The 18,436-nt window shown below is 42.5% G+C and overlaps 1 protein-coding gene across 1 annotated transcript in view; it reads right to left on the bottom strand.

Moving 5' to 3' along the window:
* Positions 1-1,096: 1,096 nt before the first annotated feature.
* HECW1 (HECT, C2 and WW domain containing E3 ubiquitin protein ligase 1) overlaps positions 1,097-18,436 on the bottom strand; it is a 246,240-nt gene continuing 228,900 nt past the window's right edge. Inside the window, exons 24-27 of the mRNA XM_010587155.3 lie at positions 17,057-17,203; positions 15,733-15,847; positions 11,020-11,218; positions 1,097-2,284 (exon numbers count right to left, since the gene is read on the bottom strand). Of these exons, the coding sequence (XP_010585457.1) occupies positions 2,173-2,284; positions 11,020-11,218; positions 15,733-15,847; positions 17,057-17,203 (573 nt within the window). The 3' untranslated portion in view covers positions 1,097-2,172. The remainder of the gene's footprint in view (positions 2,285-11,019; positions 11,219-15,732; positions 15,848-17,056; positions 17,204-18,436) is intronic.

Below are 18,436 nucleotides of genomic sequence, written 5' to 3'. Positions count from 1 at the left end.
TTTTGGTTAGCAGCTGAGCTCTTAACCACTGTGCCACCAGAGCTCCAGCAAATAATGTAGGTACTAAAAAAGGGTGTTGAATGTTTGAATTAATGAGTATTTACATACTCATACATATTACACACATATAACACCGATATCTAAAAACAAAAGATGCTCCCTATATGCTGTTCAAAGAGTTGGACTAAGGGTATGGCAAAATGATTTGCGTGATCCTTGTGTTCTGATTTAATAAGTAACTAATACCTCTACTGGAATCCATTATTTCTCAGATGCTGAAATATGTCCTGAATTTTACAGATCTCTCAAATTCTCCATCATATAACTTACATATTCCATCCCATTTCCATTAAATATTCTTTTCAGACAACAATGGGAAGCTACGTTTCTATAACACATACACCCAGATTGGCAACACAGCAGCAAGGGATGCTGGGCACTGTAAATAATTCCTACTTAAAGAACGTTTTATTTTGGAGTGCAGGGAACACAGATACTACGCTGTCCAGGTACAAGCTAGTGTGATGAGCATGGGCATGACTTCATATGGAATTAATGTTGTCTTATATTTCTCACATTCTGCTCTTAGTCTTTATCTGTTGAAAACAGCAATGTGGCATTTAAATAGTGGGGCCCCTTTAGCTCATCTTTTCCCAGTGAAGAAAAACAATTTCATTTATGACATATTTCAGACAACATGGACAACAAAGTTAGAAAAATAGTAAACGACCATTATGGTTGGGTTGATTTCAAATGCAACCAAGAGGTTAGGCTGTCTTTGGAGCCTGCAACTGTTTTTCTGAAAACACCAAGTTTTTCTGATATATCTTTTTACCAGATGCTAAAAGAAACTGGATATTTATTTTGACACAAATAAGCATGCCTTTGGAGCATTAGGTTTCTGCTCCAGGAGGACTGCTATGGATGAAGGAGAAGTATGAGATTGCCCTTGATCCCTAACAAGCACCATCATTCTCTGCAGCTTCTTATTTAGTGTGGTTCCTGTGGACAATCAGATGTGAAGGAATTTGAACATCAGAACCAAAAAAAAAAAAAAAAAGTATATATATATATATATATATATATGCACATAAAAACCAATATCCAAGTTAGAAAAAAAGTTTGTCTGCCAATCAAGTAATACTTGGCTTTAACAAAAGTCATGAGATGATTTATATCTTTTTCTTCCTTTGTGAAAGATGATTGTAGCTAGATTAGAACAAAACAAAACAGTACAGAACTCAGGTATTCAGACCAATGTAATATGTCCTTCTTCCCTTTCTCCTGTTTGCTTCACCGCCTTCTATACAACTTAGTGGGGGGTAGAGGCCTCATTCTTTATGCTACATCATGAGATATCCTCCGTGGACATGTGCACAAGTTTGTGCTTCTTGTGTGGTGAGTATTCATTGGGGGTGCTCCCCATTCTAGACTTCTCTGAACTCCAGTTGAGCCCACACTCCCCGCAACCATTGGGAGGCACTGCATCACATCAGTAGGAGGTCTCTTTCTTGCTGTTGATATTTGTTGGAAAGTGTCATATTTGCACCATGTGTCTAGGCTAGTTCCAGCTGATGGGACTGATGCCACGTAAAAATCATGAGTTGAATGTATAAAAATTTCGGTTTTGCCACTGCTGTCCTTTGGGTGGATGGTATGCACGGGAATAGAGTGGGAGGAAAAGAAAAAGTTGATCAGCTCCTAAGTTCTGGAGTTGGTTGTTAGAAATTATAAAAAATGGTGGTTCTGCTCAGAAGACATGGGCATAGAAAAGCTTAGGATGCTTAATGCTCAAATTTTCCCTTAAGTGATGTAAATGGAAGTAAACATTTATTACCATTTGGTCAAGTGTAGCATAACTTGCATTCATATTTCATTGTTAGTAATGGAGGTATGTGGAGATATACACAGACCTTGAGACAGCTGTTTTTGTTTCTTTAATATTGCATACAGGCTAGCAGTTCATTGAAGACAGAGGAGAGAAGCCTGAAGGTTAGATCTTAGAAGAAGGCAATTCTTCATGCACAGCTTTTGTCAATCCAGATTTGGTTGGAAAATAAGAATCATGGAATACCAAAATCAAAGGAGATTTGATTAAGGGAAAGGAGAATCATCCCAGAAAGGTTGATGTCACTGGCCAGGAAAATGTCAGACACTCGAGTTTACATTTCCTCACTCAAGTCCAAAGGTGCTGGTTTCTTCAACTGCTGTTAACAGCTTCTCATATAACATGGAGTACGATGGATATGGTGGGAGATCCAATCGGTTGAAACACGTGTGTGCCCTGATTGGGAGAGAAAAGATTGATGAGGGTGTTTGTTTCGAAGATGCACTGTGTTTGGATGTGTCTGTGACTCAGCTGAAGCTGTGAATCAAAAGGGAGTAGAACTACCATTCAGGAGCACCAAAAAGCACTGCAAACTAACAACCACAGTCTTATGGACATGAATAGATCAGCTGGAAAGAGTGGAATAACTAGAAATGAGTGGTTTCCATTTGTTAAGCAAATCCCTTTAGCAGTACAGTACAAGCAACTGACCAATCAACCAGTTGCTTTCAACTCTAACTCACAGCAACCCCACGTGAGTCAGAGTAGGATGGTGCTCCAGAGGGTTTTCAATGGCTGAATTTTGAGAGATAGATTTCCAGGCCTTTTTTTTTCTGAGGTGCCTCAGGGTGGACTTGAACCGCCAACCTTTTGGTTATCAGCTGAGTACATTAACTGTTTGTACCACCCAGGGATGCCAGATGTATACTAGCAAACCAGTTATAAACTGTATGATATCAGCCTTATTTTACATTTAAGATACGAACTCAGATATCGTCAGCGCAAGAGGGAAACATATAATTAGTATATGAGATTCACATTCCCCAGGTTCCTTGCCCAGATCTGATTTCTGGGCCTTCGTAGAGGTGTCAGCAGAACTCCTGGAATTCTGGGCTCCAGTTCTTCATTTTAGGTGTGCCTGGAAGCCCCGTCTGACTCCTCTCAGCAAATGGAACATGCATGCCCTGAAGCAGAAGTGCTGCACTTTCAGGAAAAGCTGAGCTTGTCCGATAATCCTCCCTGGGTAGCCCCAAGTGGACGTACCAGGAGAACCCCTGTGCACCTGCCCTGAAGTCTGCCTTATGCCTCCTGTACCTCATCCTGCAGGCCCCCGTTTGCCAGTGCTTGGCCTAGACAGGGCATGTGGCCTCCCCATGCCAGGCTATGAATGCATAACCAGAGCAGGACTGCATCACCCCTGTGACTGCATTACCACCTCTGGTGGTGAAGACCAGAGGCATGGAATCTTCCTGTGACACGTCAAATTGCCTGATTGGCTGGACTGAGTTACAATCCCTTTCCTGTCAGGAATTCTTTGTTTTTATGGCATCTTCTGTTGGTGCCGTGTCCTGTAGCACAATAGGGGGAAAGGTGAATTGGTGCAACTGCAAAGTGAAGCTAATGGCTTTTACTCCCTTGAAGGAGTCCCTGGGTGGTGAAAACAACAAATGCACTTGGCTGCTAACCAGAAAGCTGGAGGTTAGAGTCCACTCAGAGGTGCTTCAGAAAAAAGGCCTGGCAATCTACTTCGGAAAAATCAGCCACTGAAAACCCTATGGAGCAGTTCTACTCTGACACACGTGAGTCACCATGAGTTGGAATCAACTCGATGGCAACTGTAAAACAAAAGAACAGACTCCCTAGATGGGGTAGTGAGTTGGAATGGTGTTTCGAGAAGCCAAGCAGCACAGAAAAGGAGGCAATAAAAAAATAAAAATAAAATATCACAAAACAAACATGCAAATAAAACCAGACAAAACCCAAACCTAAAAACTATGCTGTCTTCATTAGACTTCTATTTGGGATATTAAACTCAACTACAAAATCCCCAGGGTATTGGGTATTCTTCATACCCTTGTTTTGAATTGCACATGAATCATAGTCTCAGATCACTATGCAGACTGATACAACACTCAGGGTGTGGTGTAGGGGAGAGAATTTTGGGGTGAGAAGAGGAGGAGGTAGGGAAAGGTGGGTTTTCCTGTATAGGGAGACTCTGTGCAAGAAGCTGTTGTTTTTGCCTGCCGGCCATCTATTGCTCCTTCTCTTGGTGACATCTCGCTTACTGTCCTGGGGGGAACCATCTGTCCTCTGGCTCCACCTCCAGCCCCAAGTGTGGGCAAGAAACAGTAGAACATCTGGCCTTAGGCCTCAAGCACTTAACTGAATCGCAATATAAAAATAGAGATAAACAGAGTTATTATATAAAATTCAAACAGGCCTGTGTTGATTTTGAAAAAAAATAATTGAAATATTTTACCTCGACATGAGTATTTATTTGAGTGAAAGTGGAAAGGAAGTCAGTAAATTCAATAGGAAGACAATTACAGTGGTCCTGCTCTACCCATAGAAAGACTGAATCCAGGACACACTCTGGGCGATGGCTGACCAAGCTAAGTGGAATGGAAAAACCCCAAGTGCTCTTATGGAACCGGCTGAATTAGCCAAGAGCATGGTGTGAGCAGGCAGCCTCTTGGTTTTCTTCCTCTGGTAATTTTAATTGGCATTCATGAATGGAAACAGCACAGAAAAAAAAAATCCCATATTTACAAAATAATTGGAACCAAATTAACTCTGTAAATGATAATTGCTGGGAATAAACAGAAAGCATATGGCACAGCATCTCTTCCCTTGTCTGAGTACCTACAATGTCTTCAGTAGATGCTTTTATGGCATGTCTATAGCCTTGGTTACTTCCCTTAAATGAATTCTATTGTGTAATCTGGAAAGAATGAACACAGTTAAATCAGTACAATCAAGTCATGATTTGATTCAGCAGTCCTCAGTGCAGCCCACCCTCTAGGTGGGGTTCTAACAGAATGGCACACCTGATTAGGTCATTTCTTCTGGTTTGGAGAGTGCCTGCAAGGTGGTGTGGGGGGCTAGTGAAAGCATGGAACCAGAAGTTCAAGACCTATATTCTCAACCCACTTGCCAGCTTTATGACCTTGAGAAAGTCATTTAATCTTTCTGAGGCTCGGTATTCTCACTTGTAAAGTGGGGATAATGATACATGCTCGGCTCACCTCAGAGGACTGTTGTAAGCCTCAATGATAGGATGCACATAACTGCCTTTCCTAAGCCTTGAATCATCATTCAAAGGTTAGATTCTCTTAAATAATGCAGCCACAATTGCAATAACAACTTAAGGATTGTGTCACACTCACGGTGATTTAAGACCCCTGGCCTTTCCACACGAATTACTGATGGACAAATGACCCTCATTTCATACTTGTGCAATGGATAGTTTGGCAGTTTCTCACAATTAAACATAGATCTACTGTATGACCCAGCAATCTCACTCCTAGGTATATACCCATAATTAGTGAAAACAGAAATGCAAACAGAAACCTGTATGCCAGTGTTCATTACAGCACTATTCACAATAGCCAAAAGGTGAAAACAAACGTCTGTCAACAGATGAATGAATAAACAAAATGTGGCATATCTGTAGGATGGAATATTACTTAGCCACAAAGAGAACGAAGTCCTGATATCTGCTACAACATGGATGAACCTTGAAAACACTATTGCTGAATGAAATGTCAGTCACAAAAGGACAAATATTATATGACCCCACTTACATGATATAAGCAATGTATAGAGAACAAAAGGAGCCCTTGTGGTGCAGTGGTTAAAGCTGTTAACCAAAAGGTTGGTGGTTTGAACCCACCATTTGCTCCATGGAAGAAAGACGTAGCAGTCTGCTTCCATAAAGTTACAGCCTTGGGAATGCTATGGGGTGGTTTTACTCTGTCTTATAGGGTCGCTACGAGTCGGAACCAACTCTGTAGCAGTGGGTTTTGTTTAGTTTTTTTTAGCGGTTACCAGGGGTGGGACAGAGTAGAAAGGGGGAGCCCTTCCTTGGGAGCACTGAGTTTCTGTTAATAGTGGTGGAATGATTTGGAAACAGTAGTGATAGTTGCATGACACGATAAATGTAATCAATATCACTGAATTGTACATGTAAAAAGTATAAAATTAGCAAATGTTTTCTTAGATATATTTTTACCACAATAAAACAGACAAACAAAGAAGCAACCATCACTACTCTTTGCTACTGGTTGTTCAGCCAGTTTTGTAAGCTGGGTCTTCCCTTCATTCCCATCTCCTTCCATTGCATAATTACGATAACCTTCTTTTCAGACAGGTCCTTGCTTCCTTACTCTCTTTAAAGTTTGCTGATAACCTCTTGATTCCCAAATCCAGAGGCCCATTCTCAACCCCCGGCCTCCTCAAGCTCCTTAAAAACGTAACAGCTCTTCCTCGTGGCTTCTCTATGGCTTCTTGATGTCTGCCAGTTTCTCTTCTAGCTTCCTAATGGCTCCCCTGAAGCATCCTTGTAGGTCCTCTTCTAGTCTTAAAGCTGACAGACTAAGGTTTCTGAACCTTGGCTCTACTCACATTTTGGGCCAGATAATTCTTGGTTGTGGGGGGCTGTCCTGGACATTGCAGGATGTTCCAGCATCCCTGACCTCTACCCACTAGTTGCCAGTACCACCCTTGCCCCCACACTGAGTTGTGAAAACCAAAAATGTCTTGAGAGATGTCAGGTGTCTCCTGTGGATATGGTGGAAACTGCCTCCTCCTGAGAACTACCACTATAGAGAAAGCCAACTACTAACCAAACCAGGCCCGCAGCTCCACCTTGGGCCTGGGCTCAGTTGGCATTGGAACGGAGGGATGTTCATGTTATCTTCCTGGGGGAAGCTTTTAGGCCACACAGTCTGTTATCCTTGGTCCCCGCCCAAAATGTAACCCCCTAAGGTTCCATCCTCTCCTTTATTGTCACCTCCCTACAGCCCTGTGTTTTTTCTCCTTAGACCTCGCCGTACTTCTCTTTCCTTCCACACCTTTCCTCTTTCCCTTCTCAGAACCAACCCTTGTTCCACTGTGTGCAAACTCTCCCACCTCCTTAAATCTTTCCGTATGCAGCCTCCAAGTCCCAGCCGTACCTTCTCTGGTCCTCATGAGGAGAGACTGCCCAGTGTTCTACACTGCCACACTCGGAAATTTGGCTGAGCATTCTTTTCACTCCTCACTATCGATTCCATGTCACTACTTTTCCATCCTTGATCCAAAATTTCTGCTCCTTTGAGTCTCATGCCATGCAGATAATTTTATTTTTTTCATACTACAGGTTTTGTCTGGCACGTCATTTTTTTTTTTTAGTGTGGGGATGGTTTAAGATTTTTTTTTTAAATTGTGCTTTAGGTGGAGGTTTACAGAGCACATTCATTTTTCATTCAAAAATTGAAACACATGTTGTTTTGTGACATTGGTTGCCAACCCTGTGATGTGTGTTAACTCTCCACTTCTCGACCTTGGGTTCCCCATTTCTATTTGTCCAGCTTTCCTGTCCCCTCCTGCCTTCTCGTCCTTGCCCCTAGGCTGGTGTCCCCATTTAGTCTCGTATACGTGGTTGAACTACCTGTATTACTGTTTGTTTTATGGGCCTGTCTAATCTTTGGCTGAAGGGTGAATCTTAGGAGTGACTTCAGTACTGAGTTAAAAGGCTGTTCGGGGGCCATAGTCTCGGGGATTCTCCAGTCTCTGTTACTGGCATTTCATTTTAATGAAATAGAATAGAGTGGAAAATAGAGGGTATTGTAACAAGGGTTGAGTGTCATTTTGAAGAACTTGGGTTTCAGATACACACACACACACTCTCTCACGAGCACATGTGGTGTATTGGGTAGTGATGTAAAGAGTATTTATTTCTGTGAGCTACGGTTAAAAACTGTGAAAATCGGTGACCTAGTTACACTTCCCTTTCCTGCTGACCTTCTGGATAATATACATTTGGCACCTGGGTTAAATCTTCCTTTCTGTTCCAGGTCCTCCCACCAGACTATGTAGCATCTAAGTCCACATGGACGACCCTTTCAACGCCATAGCTCCCTGGTTCCTTGACCTCCCCGACCCTAGTGACTGTCCTGCCTCAAATATACTCCAGCTATCATGGTCTATGAAATGTCCTCCCTAGGAAATGTAAAATTATATCCTAGAAATCCTCTTTCTCAAAGTTCTTTTTCCTAACCCTCACACATTTTTCAGAAGGCAAGGACTTGGATTGGTGCAAAAGATTTATTTAGCTTGAACGATGACCCAGGCTTTGCTCTGACACTCTTTGGCACTCTCATCTAGGAGGCTAGTTGCCTTTCTTTCTGTAGAGGGAAGGCCTGAGGAATATCTCAGAGTGTATGGTCAATGCACATGTGGCCCACAGGCTCTGGGAAGCCCTCGGTCGCTGTGTCTGCCTGCGGCTCCTGCCAGCCTCTCTGCCTTCCCTGCCCCCACTCTCTGTGAACTCAGCCTCAGGGCTTCCTGTCACTGGCTATGTGGCCTGACCAGGTCTCCTCAAATAAGGTTCTTGGCAGTCAGAGATTCTTTCTTTCTGTACACAGGTGATACTTTTCAGGCTCTTGAATCAGAAACTGTACAAGGGAGACTGGTCAGGGAAGACTATTCAGAGGGTCGTTTTCACCATCCTCTCACAGGCATCTTGACACTAGATCCTTGGGCTCCCTGGCCCAGGATGGAGTCACCACTTCTCCAAGGAACCCTCTTCAGGGCGTGCAAGCAACAGCCTTTTTAGTGGTGCCTTGGCCCTGATGTGAAGAACCTGTTCTTAAGCCCACTGTCTGCCCTCTGCGTGGGTTAATAGTATTACTGTATACTTCAAAGCTTCCCAAAGCAATCTGTTAGATTTAATCTAAGATTCCAAATGACAAAAGAAATGACTCCCATTTCTTAAAGAATAAAGCAGAAACTCCTTAGCAGAATATTTTCTCCATGGACCAGCAAAGGAGCTTTCTTGACTGCGTCCCCTGTGCCATTGCTCTGGATAGCTCATCCTTTGTGCCAGCTTGAGCATCCTCTCTGAACACACGCTGGCCACTTCTACTCCCAGGCTATTGCTCAGGCTGCTCCTTCAGCCTGGAAGCCCCTCCTCCTTATTCCTAGCCTCCTAATGCTCACTTAAATGCCAGCTTCTTTGTGGTGTCTTCTCTGGTCAACCCACTCAGGATTAGGTCTCTGATCATCATCCTCATAGCATGTTGCTTGTCTGATTTTTACCTTGTTTTGTAATTAAGGAAATCCTGGTGGCGTAGTGGTTAAGTGCTATGGCTGCTAACCAAAGGGTTGGCAGTTCGAATCCACCAGGTGCTCCTTGGAAACCCTATAGGGCAGTTCCACTCTGCCCTCTAGGGTCGCTATGAGTCGGAACTGACTTGACGGCGCTGGGTTTGGTTTTGTTTTTTGGTTTGTATTTAATTATATAGGGCTGTGCTTGCCCTTATAACCTCCTGTGGGCAGGAATGTTGTTGTATGTCAACTTCTCCCCAAGGCACACATGATGATGATTCAAACTGCATTTCTCTAAAATAAAAGCATTATTCTTCCGAACAGCCTCATTCTCTAAATCAATCATTAAACTAGACAAATGAAAATTTGCCTTTTGTCTATTTTCTTTCCAGACTTAATTCAATATGCTGAACTGCTGAGAGAACTATGTGCATAAGCACTGACCTTTGAACTAGGGGCTGTTGGATTAAGTGGTGAAGCCAGGCTGAAAACCATGCAAAACTTTAGCTGGTATTGGCCAGCTGGGCATGCGCTCTGCTTCCTGGGGCATTGTTGTTCACCTACATTAGGGAAATTGTCTTAGGGCACTGGGAAGTCTGGGAAAGGTGGGTGTAAGTTATAGTTCAGTAGACCTTCCTGCAATATGAATTTAGTAAAGATACCTGGATGGCCATGTACAAATGGAGCTGAATTCAATGTAAATCTCCTTTTGTAATAAGAAAATATATTAAAATATAATAATATGGGTCAATTTTTTCTTCTGCTTATTGAAGTCATATTTATGACTACACTACCTACACAGAAGTATCTCCTTAAGAAAAAAAACAAAAAAAACCTGTTGCTGTCGAGTTGATTCAGACTCATAGTGACACTATAGGACAGAGTAGAACTGCCCCACAGGGGTTTCCAAGGAATGGTTGATGGATTTGAACTGCCTCCCTTTTGGTTAGAAGCCTGAGCTCTTAACCACTGTACCACCAGGGCTTCAGTATTTCCTAAATACTCATTATTTGACTGGTTAGGAGTCCCTGGGTGGAGCAAAAGGTTAAATGCTCAACTACTAGCAAAAACACTGGCAGTCCCAATCTACCCAGAGACGCCTCGGAAATCAGGCCTGGCGATCTGCTTTTGAAAGGTTACAGCCTTGAAAAACCTATGGAGCACGTTTCTACTATGCACATATGGGGTCACCATTAGTCGGAATCAACTCAATGGCAAAGAACAACAACAATTTCACTGATCAGGCAAATGGCATAGGAAGACCCAGAAAGTGACGGGATTAAAACTCACAGAATGAAGGATTCATTCTGTTGGATTGCCTAGAGCCCCATTACCTCATCTTCCACATATATCCCACAATAATTTCTTGATTGCTTACTATATGGAAATCACTGTAAAGGCCTGGAGATTCACGTGGCTTCATCCTCACTCATTCTAAAATGTAGTAGGAAAATTACAACATGTACGTGAATAATTATCCTACTAAGTATTAAGTGCCATGCTGTGAAAGACGTACAGATAAAGTACTGGAGAGATTTCTTGGGGCTTCCAGCACTTTGCACTAATGTCCTTCCTCTGCCACCCCTGGTGAGACGTTCCTCTTTAAGTTGGGCTATACAAGATTGTAAAGCTTTCCATGACTGACACGTAAACCAAAATACCTATAGCACAAATACTGTCCATCATCAAAACATCATGAAGAATATGGTTCAATTTCAACTCTCAGAGATGGTTCACCTAAAACTTTCATTAATATCTCAAATAACACCACTTTGGGTGATAGGAAAGAATTCCATCCTGAAGGATGACCACAGAAATGCAAATAGCAAAGTTCACTTTGCCATGTTCAGTGGGTTTCCCAAAGGTTGGCGGGGGCTCCATACCTGGGGAGAGATGTGATTTTGCCCCATTTCTCTATGCAGAACCGCCGAAGCCCGTTGCTTCCTCGAAGGGCCGCGAAGCCTTCGTAGGGCACACTCGATGTTCCCGTAACAAACTGAAGCAACCTTAGTCTCTGCTCATTATTGAAACGCTCCACCGCGGCCCAAAACCAGCGGATCACAAGATGGCCATCATGATAACCTAAGTGGAGCAAAGGGAGGGAGAATGGCAGAAGGTGAAGAAAGGAGGAGGGAAATGGGGAGAGAGAGGAAATACACATCAGGTATGATAAGAACAGAACAGCTGCTTTTGATCTGCTGATTTGTGTAATGATAGCCTCTGTTATTGATAGCTGCTGTAGAGATGGCCCCCAACTCATGACAACCCCATGCACAATGGGTTCAGACCATTCTGAGGCGCCTCTGAGTGGACTCGACTCTCCAGCCTTTTGGTTAGCAGCAGAACACATTAACTATTTGCATCATCCAGGGACTCCAATGATGGCTTTTAGGTAGGTCTACGACAATCTGCGTAACTAGGTCAAGGCTTTGTTTTTCTAAGTCAAGTTTTAAAACAAAAGCAGATGTAGAAAATTCGTTGTTACCGTTAGGTGCTGGCAAGTCAGTTCTGACTCATAGTGAGAATAACAATGAAGCGTTGCTCTTTCCTATGCCATCTTCACAATGGTAGGTATGTTTGAGCCCATTGTTGCATTCACTGTGTCAATTCATCTTGCTGAGGGTCTTCCTCTTTTTCACTAGCCCTCTACTTTACCAAGTATGATGTCTTTCTCTAGGGACTAGTCCCTCCTTATAACATGTCCAAGGTACATGAGAGGAACTCTCACCATCCTCACTTCTAAGGAGCATTCTGGCTGTGCTTCTTTCAACATATATTCTGGCAGTTCATGGTATATTCAATATTCTTTGCCAACACCAAAAGTCAAAGGCATCAATTCTTCTTTGGTCTTCCTTTTTCATTGTCTAGCTTTTGAATGCATATGACATTGAAAATACCATGGCTTGGGGCAGGTGCTCCTTAGTTCTCAAAGTGACATCTTTGTTTTTTAACACTTTAAAGGGGTCTTTTGCAGCAGATTTGCCCAATGCACTATATCATTTGATTTCTTGACTGCTGCTTCTGTGGGCATTGATTGTTGATCCAAGTAAAATGAAATCTTTGACTACTTCAATATTTTCTCCATTTATCATGATGTTGCTTATTGGTTCAGTTGCAAGGATTTATGTTTTCTTTATGTTAAGGTGAAATCCATACTGAAAATATAGTCAAGTATAAAAGGGCTTTATGTTCTCAGGGATGTCCTCAGCAAGTTTTGCTTTCATTTAAACTAGAATTCCACTAGTCATTTTCCTGCCTCATTTTTCCTTTCCATGTAGACAAGGAGTTGATAGTCTTGATATAGAGCTTTGGGATTCTTAAGAAACAAACCCTCTATGAATACAGTATTTCATCATATTTGCTTATTTGCTTTGCTGGGATGCTTTCGCTTTTAGCAACCACATACCACAGGAAAGCTTAAGACTTAAAAATGGCTAGAGGCAAATGACAAGCTTTGTGAACAAAGAAGCTAGGCTGTCCAGCAGTCCTAATGTGTGTCTCCAGAGTAGCTTTGAGGTGTTTTGGATCCACGGGAGAAGTATTTGGAAACCTTTCATAGGGAAACCAACCTAGGGTCAATCAATTAAGGTGTAATAATTCACCACTGACCACAAGTGCACTAGGCTTTCAAAGAAGGGAGAAAGCTGTGTGGACTGGGGTAGAAATAGGAAAAGCTTTATAAAGGAACTGGGATGTGAGCTAAGTTGGTAAAGAATTTGTACAAGTAGAGGAAAGGAAAGAGGACATTTTTGGCAGGGGAAATCAAGAATAACAATAAGGAGCAAGATGGATGCAGTGAACAACAATCTGACTAGAGGGGGATCAGGTGAGGGCCAAAAGGATAACTGCTTGGGGGCCTCAGAGAGTCTTACTGGCCAGGCTGAGGCCTTCTGACTTATAACTTAGGTGAGTGGTTTTCAAACCATGGAGGAAGGATCAGAGATCCCACTGATGCTTCTCATGGATGAATGTGCTGGGGAGATGAGGGAAGTTGAGGTGGCAGACCCTTAGTTCTCTCTTGTGTTGACTGGGGTTTTTCTGTAATAATTTATATGAGGAACAGGTTTTGAGGCTAATAAACTTTCAAAACCTCTTTTATAAGTAATAAAGGCTTTGTTCTGTGAGGGAAGTCATGTGGTAAAAACAGCCCTTCAGCGGGATCCATGCCTCACACCATACACAAAAACGGATTAAGGACCTAAATGTAAAAACTAAAACCATGAAATTCTTAGAATAAAATGCAGTGGCAGTGCTGTTGGGCTTAGTTTTTAATAATGGGCTATCTAATACAATAACAAAAGCAAAAACAGCAAAATCAAAATAAATAAATGGGACCTCATAAAAATTAAAAAATTTGTTTATCAAAAGACTATCAAAAAAGTGAAAAGACAAGCTACCAACTGGGAGAATATCTTTGAAAACCATATGTCTGACAAGAGCCTAATAACTAAAATACATGTAAAACTTTGACAACTTGACAACAAACAGACAAGCCAATCATAAAATGGGCAAAGGACTTGAATAGACATTTCACCAAAGAGGACATTCAAATGGCCACTCAGCACATGAAAAGATGCTCAGGGTCATTAGCCATCAGATGCAAATCAAAAACATGGTGAGATACCATTTCACTCGCAGTAGGATGGCTAAAACCAAAAAACCAAACCCATTGCTGTCAAGTCAATTCTGACTCATAGTGACCCTATAAGACAGAGTAGAACTGCCCCACAGAGTTTCCAAGGAGCACCTGGTGGGAATGTAAAATGGTACAGCTTTTGTGGAAAATAGTTTTGTGGTTCCTCAAAAAACTAAAAATAGAACTATCATATGACCCAGCAAATCCATGCCTAGGTATATGCCTAAAAGACTTGAAAGCAGAGGCTCAAAAAAAAGACTTGTACACCAATGTTCTTCGCAGCACTATTCACGATAGCCAAAAGGTGGAAACAACCTAAATGCCCATCAGCAGATGAATGGATAAACAAAATATGGTACATGCATACAATGGAATACTACTCGGCCAGTAGAGGAAACAGTCTTGATACATGCTACAATGTGGATGGTGCTTGAAGACATTATGCTGAGTGAAGTAAGTCAGTCACAGAAGGACGAACACTGTATGACCTCACTTATATAAAAAGATAAGAAAAGGCAAATCTATAGAGATCAAAGTTTATTAGTGGTTACGGGGGTGAGAAGGAGAGGGAAAGGGAGGTTAACAGTGATGGAAAAGTTCCATTGATTAAGGATAGGGTTGCACAGCTGGTTGCTGTCAATAAGTTGGATGCTTGTAAAACATTGAAGTGTCAAATGTTGTGTGACAGCTATATTTACAACAATGACAAAATAAATAAATAAAGAGTCACTGCTGAGGCTACTTATGTAAAAGCAAAAACTGCAGGGGATTTGGTTTCTTGGTTTGGAGGTTTAGGGTCATGCTTTCATGGGACATCCCAGTTAATTGGCCTAATAAAATGTTCAGTGCTTATGTTCTACCTCCTAGTTGGTTGCATACTGCCTGGGGTCTTAAAAGCTTACAAGAGGTCATTCAAGATAAGACAATTGGTCTCTATTTGCCTGGAATAACAGAGAAAGAATGAGAGACAGGAATAGAAGGAAGATATGACATGTGTGGCTAATTGCCTCCATGAACAACTGCCTCCTTTGCCAGTAGACCAGAAGAACCAAGGGATGCCCAGCTACCATTACTGAACATTTTGATCAAAGATTCTATAGAAGAATCCTGATCAAAAGGGTGAAAATGCAGAACAAAATTCCAAATTCTCATGGACTCCAGAATTCCTGGAGCCAAGGGGGCTGGATAAACCTCAAAATTATTATCCTGAGGTAATCTTTAAAACTGATACCAAAAATATCCCCTGAAATCTTCTTAAAACCAAACAATGTTTAGCTTAGTGAAAAAAAGTCTGCCTTGAGCATTATGCTCTTTTAAGAACTATCTATATGAGATGAAAGTGACGATAGCAACTTGAAAGATTAGATAGGAATCTTAGGGGAACAGTGAATTTATGTTAACAGGGGAGAAACAACTCAGAAAAGGAGGGTGAGAATGGTTGCACAACTTGAAAAAGACAATATCACCTGAACTATACATGTATAAAGTGTTAAACTGGTATACATTTTGCTGTGTGTATTCTCAACAACAACAACAAAATAAAGAAAACTTTATGGGGTGGGGATGAGAAAATAGCATTTCAGGAAGATTAGCATGGCATTGTGCAAGGTGAATAGCTAGGAGGGGTTAGAAAGCAGATTCAGAGAGACCACAGTTAGAAGCATGTTCCAGAAACTCAGGATTGCAGCAAAGAGCGTCCAATCTGAGAAGAATTGGGATATACTTCCCTGATAGCTGGCCCGTGGATGGCGTGTTGTCTATAATGCGCTTACGCTGAGTGAGACCAGAAGCTCTATCAACAGGGGGTTACTGAAGGAAAGTTCTTGTTGGTGTTGGAGGAAGGCAGATAGAAGCACCTACTTTGCACATGTATTAAAGTAAGTCCAAGTTTATTGGAGTCTTCAGAAAGTGATGAATTGTATTTGTGATGGCTGTAGCGATACAACCCTCTTGAGCTCACCTCCACGGTACTCGGTGTTATTCCGCCAGTCATTGAGGTCTATTTCTGCGGTACCAGCTATCACCAGCTCCAGCTCCCGGGCATCAAACACAGAGACAAGCCTGGAGTCCACGACCTGAAATACAAATTAAGCTTCAGCACACAGGTCCAAACATATCGAATAAAATTATTCCCCTAGGCTTTGAGCCAGAGGTTATGCTCATTACGATTATTTCTGTGGGTTAAGCTGGGAAACGGACCATCACTTACAACTTTGTTCTCAATGTGCCATCATGCTGACTTGTACATTTTAGAACACACCCATTCCTGAGTTGGAAACAGAAAATGGTCCCAAGCTTTTTACTGCCTCTGATACTCCCTCTCTGAATGAGGTTATGTAAAGCAAACCTGACTCGACTTTCTGCAGTCCTATTTGAGCTGCCAAGCAACACTGCATTTTAAAGGCAAAAAGTCCAAATTAAGTCACGTTGAATGACATAATAGCTATTAAGTCATTTCACTCAAAATGTGTTCTGTCTTTCATATACAATGATGACTCATTTCGTGGGGTTGGGCATTATATAATAAAACACCTGCATTTTCCCCCTCTTTCCTCCTCACTTCTTTCCTCCTTCCTTGGAAGATCTAGGAGGCCCTGTTTGGCAGGGGCTCTGAGCTCTAGCTTTAACTCTTGTTGCCAAATGTACCAGACACAATTGGACATCTGTGGTGGGTACCATTCTTTAAATAAACCAGTGGTGGACAAGCCAATGACCAATTCTGTTCTCCAGGATAAGAGGGAAAGAAAACCTTCGGAGCCCCAACCCTGAGAAAACGTTTGCAGCGTCTTGTTGTCTACACTGGAAAAGTTCCAGGAGGTTGTTTTTGGTTCAGGAAGGCTAGCTTCTGTCCCTGTCTTCTTGATTTATGGATGATGTGGCACAAAGTAACACTATAACAAAATTAAAATCTAGCCAGATAGAACAATGCCCTCCATTGTCTTCTCTTTCCTTTTTCTTTGTTTCATTGAATGACAGAATGTGCCATCTGCACACCTCTTTACAGGTGATGCCTGTTTTCACACCTGGCACACCAGGCCCAGAACTGCACCAGTTCTGTGAGAGCATTTTCCACCTACGGCAAGAGCTGGGTTTCCCCAGGGAATTCTGGCCCCTCACCCATACACCCAACTCCGGAGAGCAGGGCCAAGCCCTTTGCCTGTCTGGCTTCTCCTTTCCTCTTGTTACACACTGGGCCTCGGTCTCCAGAGAGAACTTTGAGGGGCTGAGGTCCAGAGAGGAAGGGCACCTGCTTAGGATCCTTCCGCAGCTCGGCTGGGCCTCACCTCATAGAAGCCCCGCACCAGGGCCTCCGTCTGCTGCACCACACCGCGCTCCACCCGCCACTTCACCATCCTTTCAATGTACTCCTTCTTGTTCTTCTCTGTGACCTGGGTGTTGGCTCCGCCAGACTTCAATTCCCTTTCTGTTACCTTGTAGGAAAACAGAAAGAGCTAGATGGTTTGTCAACTCAGCCGATCTCCCCATGACACAGCCCCCATTTCAGGGGGATGGACTGTATGCAAAAATTCTCCTTTCGCTGGTTCAGCATTAGCCAGTTGCTCTTGATTCCACCCGGAGGCACCTCAGAAGAAATGTCTGGCAATCTGCTTCTGAAAAACCAGACTTGAAAACTCTACACATGGGTCGACTTGACGGCAATTGGTTTTTATTGATTGTGAAGTATTGGCCAGTTGTAAAATATTAGCTGCTATTCACTGTTCACAGTCCTTAAAAGTTCTGGTTTTTAGCTGCTCACAATACTGCCCAGTTAAAGACTTTATTCCCAACCCCTCTTGCAGTTAGGTGTGGCATGGAATTACATTCTGGCCAAAGAGGAGTGAGTGGAGTATTGCATGGCACTTTCCCTGAGGTCTCCTTAGGGAAGGCCTTCCTTTGTCCTGCTGCTTGGGACACAGACGTGATGGCTGGTGTGCCATGCTCATGTGAGCCATGAGTGTAGGGGGCCCAAATTAGGGACGGCAGTGATGAGAGCTAGAAGGAGCTGGTCCCCAAGGATTCTGTCAAAGAAAGCTTCTAAACCAGCTTTGAACTGCCTGCCTCCAGATTTTCATTTGAGAGAAAAATAAGCTTCTGTTACTTTCGGCAGGGTTATTTGGGGTTTCTTCACTAGTAGGTGAACCTAATTCTAACTAATGTATTCAGGAAAATCCTACAGTTTTTTAAACCTGTATTTGTGTCTGATCCCCACCATCTAATAACTTGCCAAAGGAAGAGCTGCAACTCAATTTTGTAAAACCACATTCTTGATGACTTCCTTTGGAAGAGAAAGGATAAGTTTTAAACAGATATACATTATTCTAGGCCTACTATGTGGATCATAATAAATTACGGATAACATCATGAAGAATGTGAATTCCAGAACACTTAATTGTGCTCATGCAGAACCTGTACATGGATCAAGAGGCAGTCGTTCGAACAGGACAAGGTGATAACAGGTCATTTAAAATTGGAGAAGGTGTGTGGCAGGGTTGTATCCTTTCACCCTACTTATTCAATCCATATGCTGAACATAATCTGTGCAGCTGAACTATATGAAGAAGATCATGGGATCAGGACTGGAGGAAGGCTCGTTAACAACCTGCCATATCAGAGTCAACTTGATGGCAACAATTTGGGATGGGAGCCCTGGTTGCACAGTGGTT

Source organism: Loxodonta africana, chromosome 8 (assembly GCF_030014295.1).
Source record: "Loxodonta africana isolate mLoxAfr1 chromosome 8, mLoxAfr1.hap2, whole genome shotgun sequence".
Lineage (NCBI taxonomy): Eukaryota > Metazoa > Chordata > Mammalia > Proboscidea > Elephantidae > Loxodonta > Loxodonta africana.
Note: the sequence above shows the minus strand (reverse complement) of the source record. Positions and strands in the feature narration are given on the sequence as shown.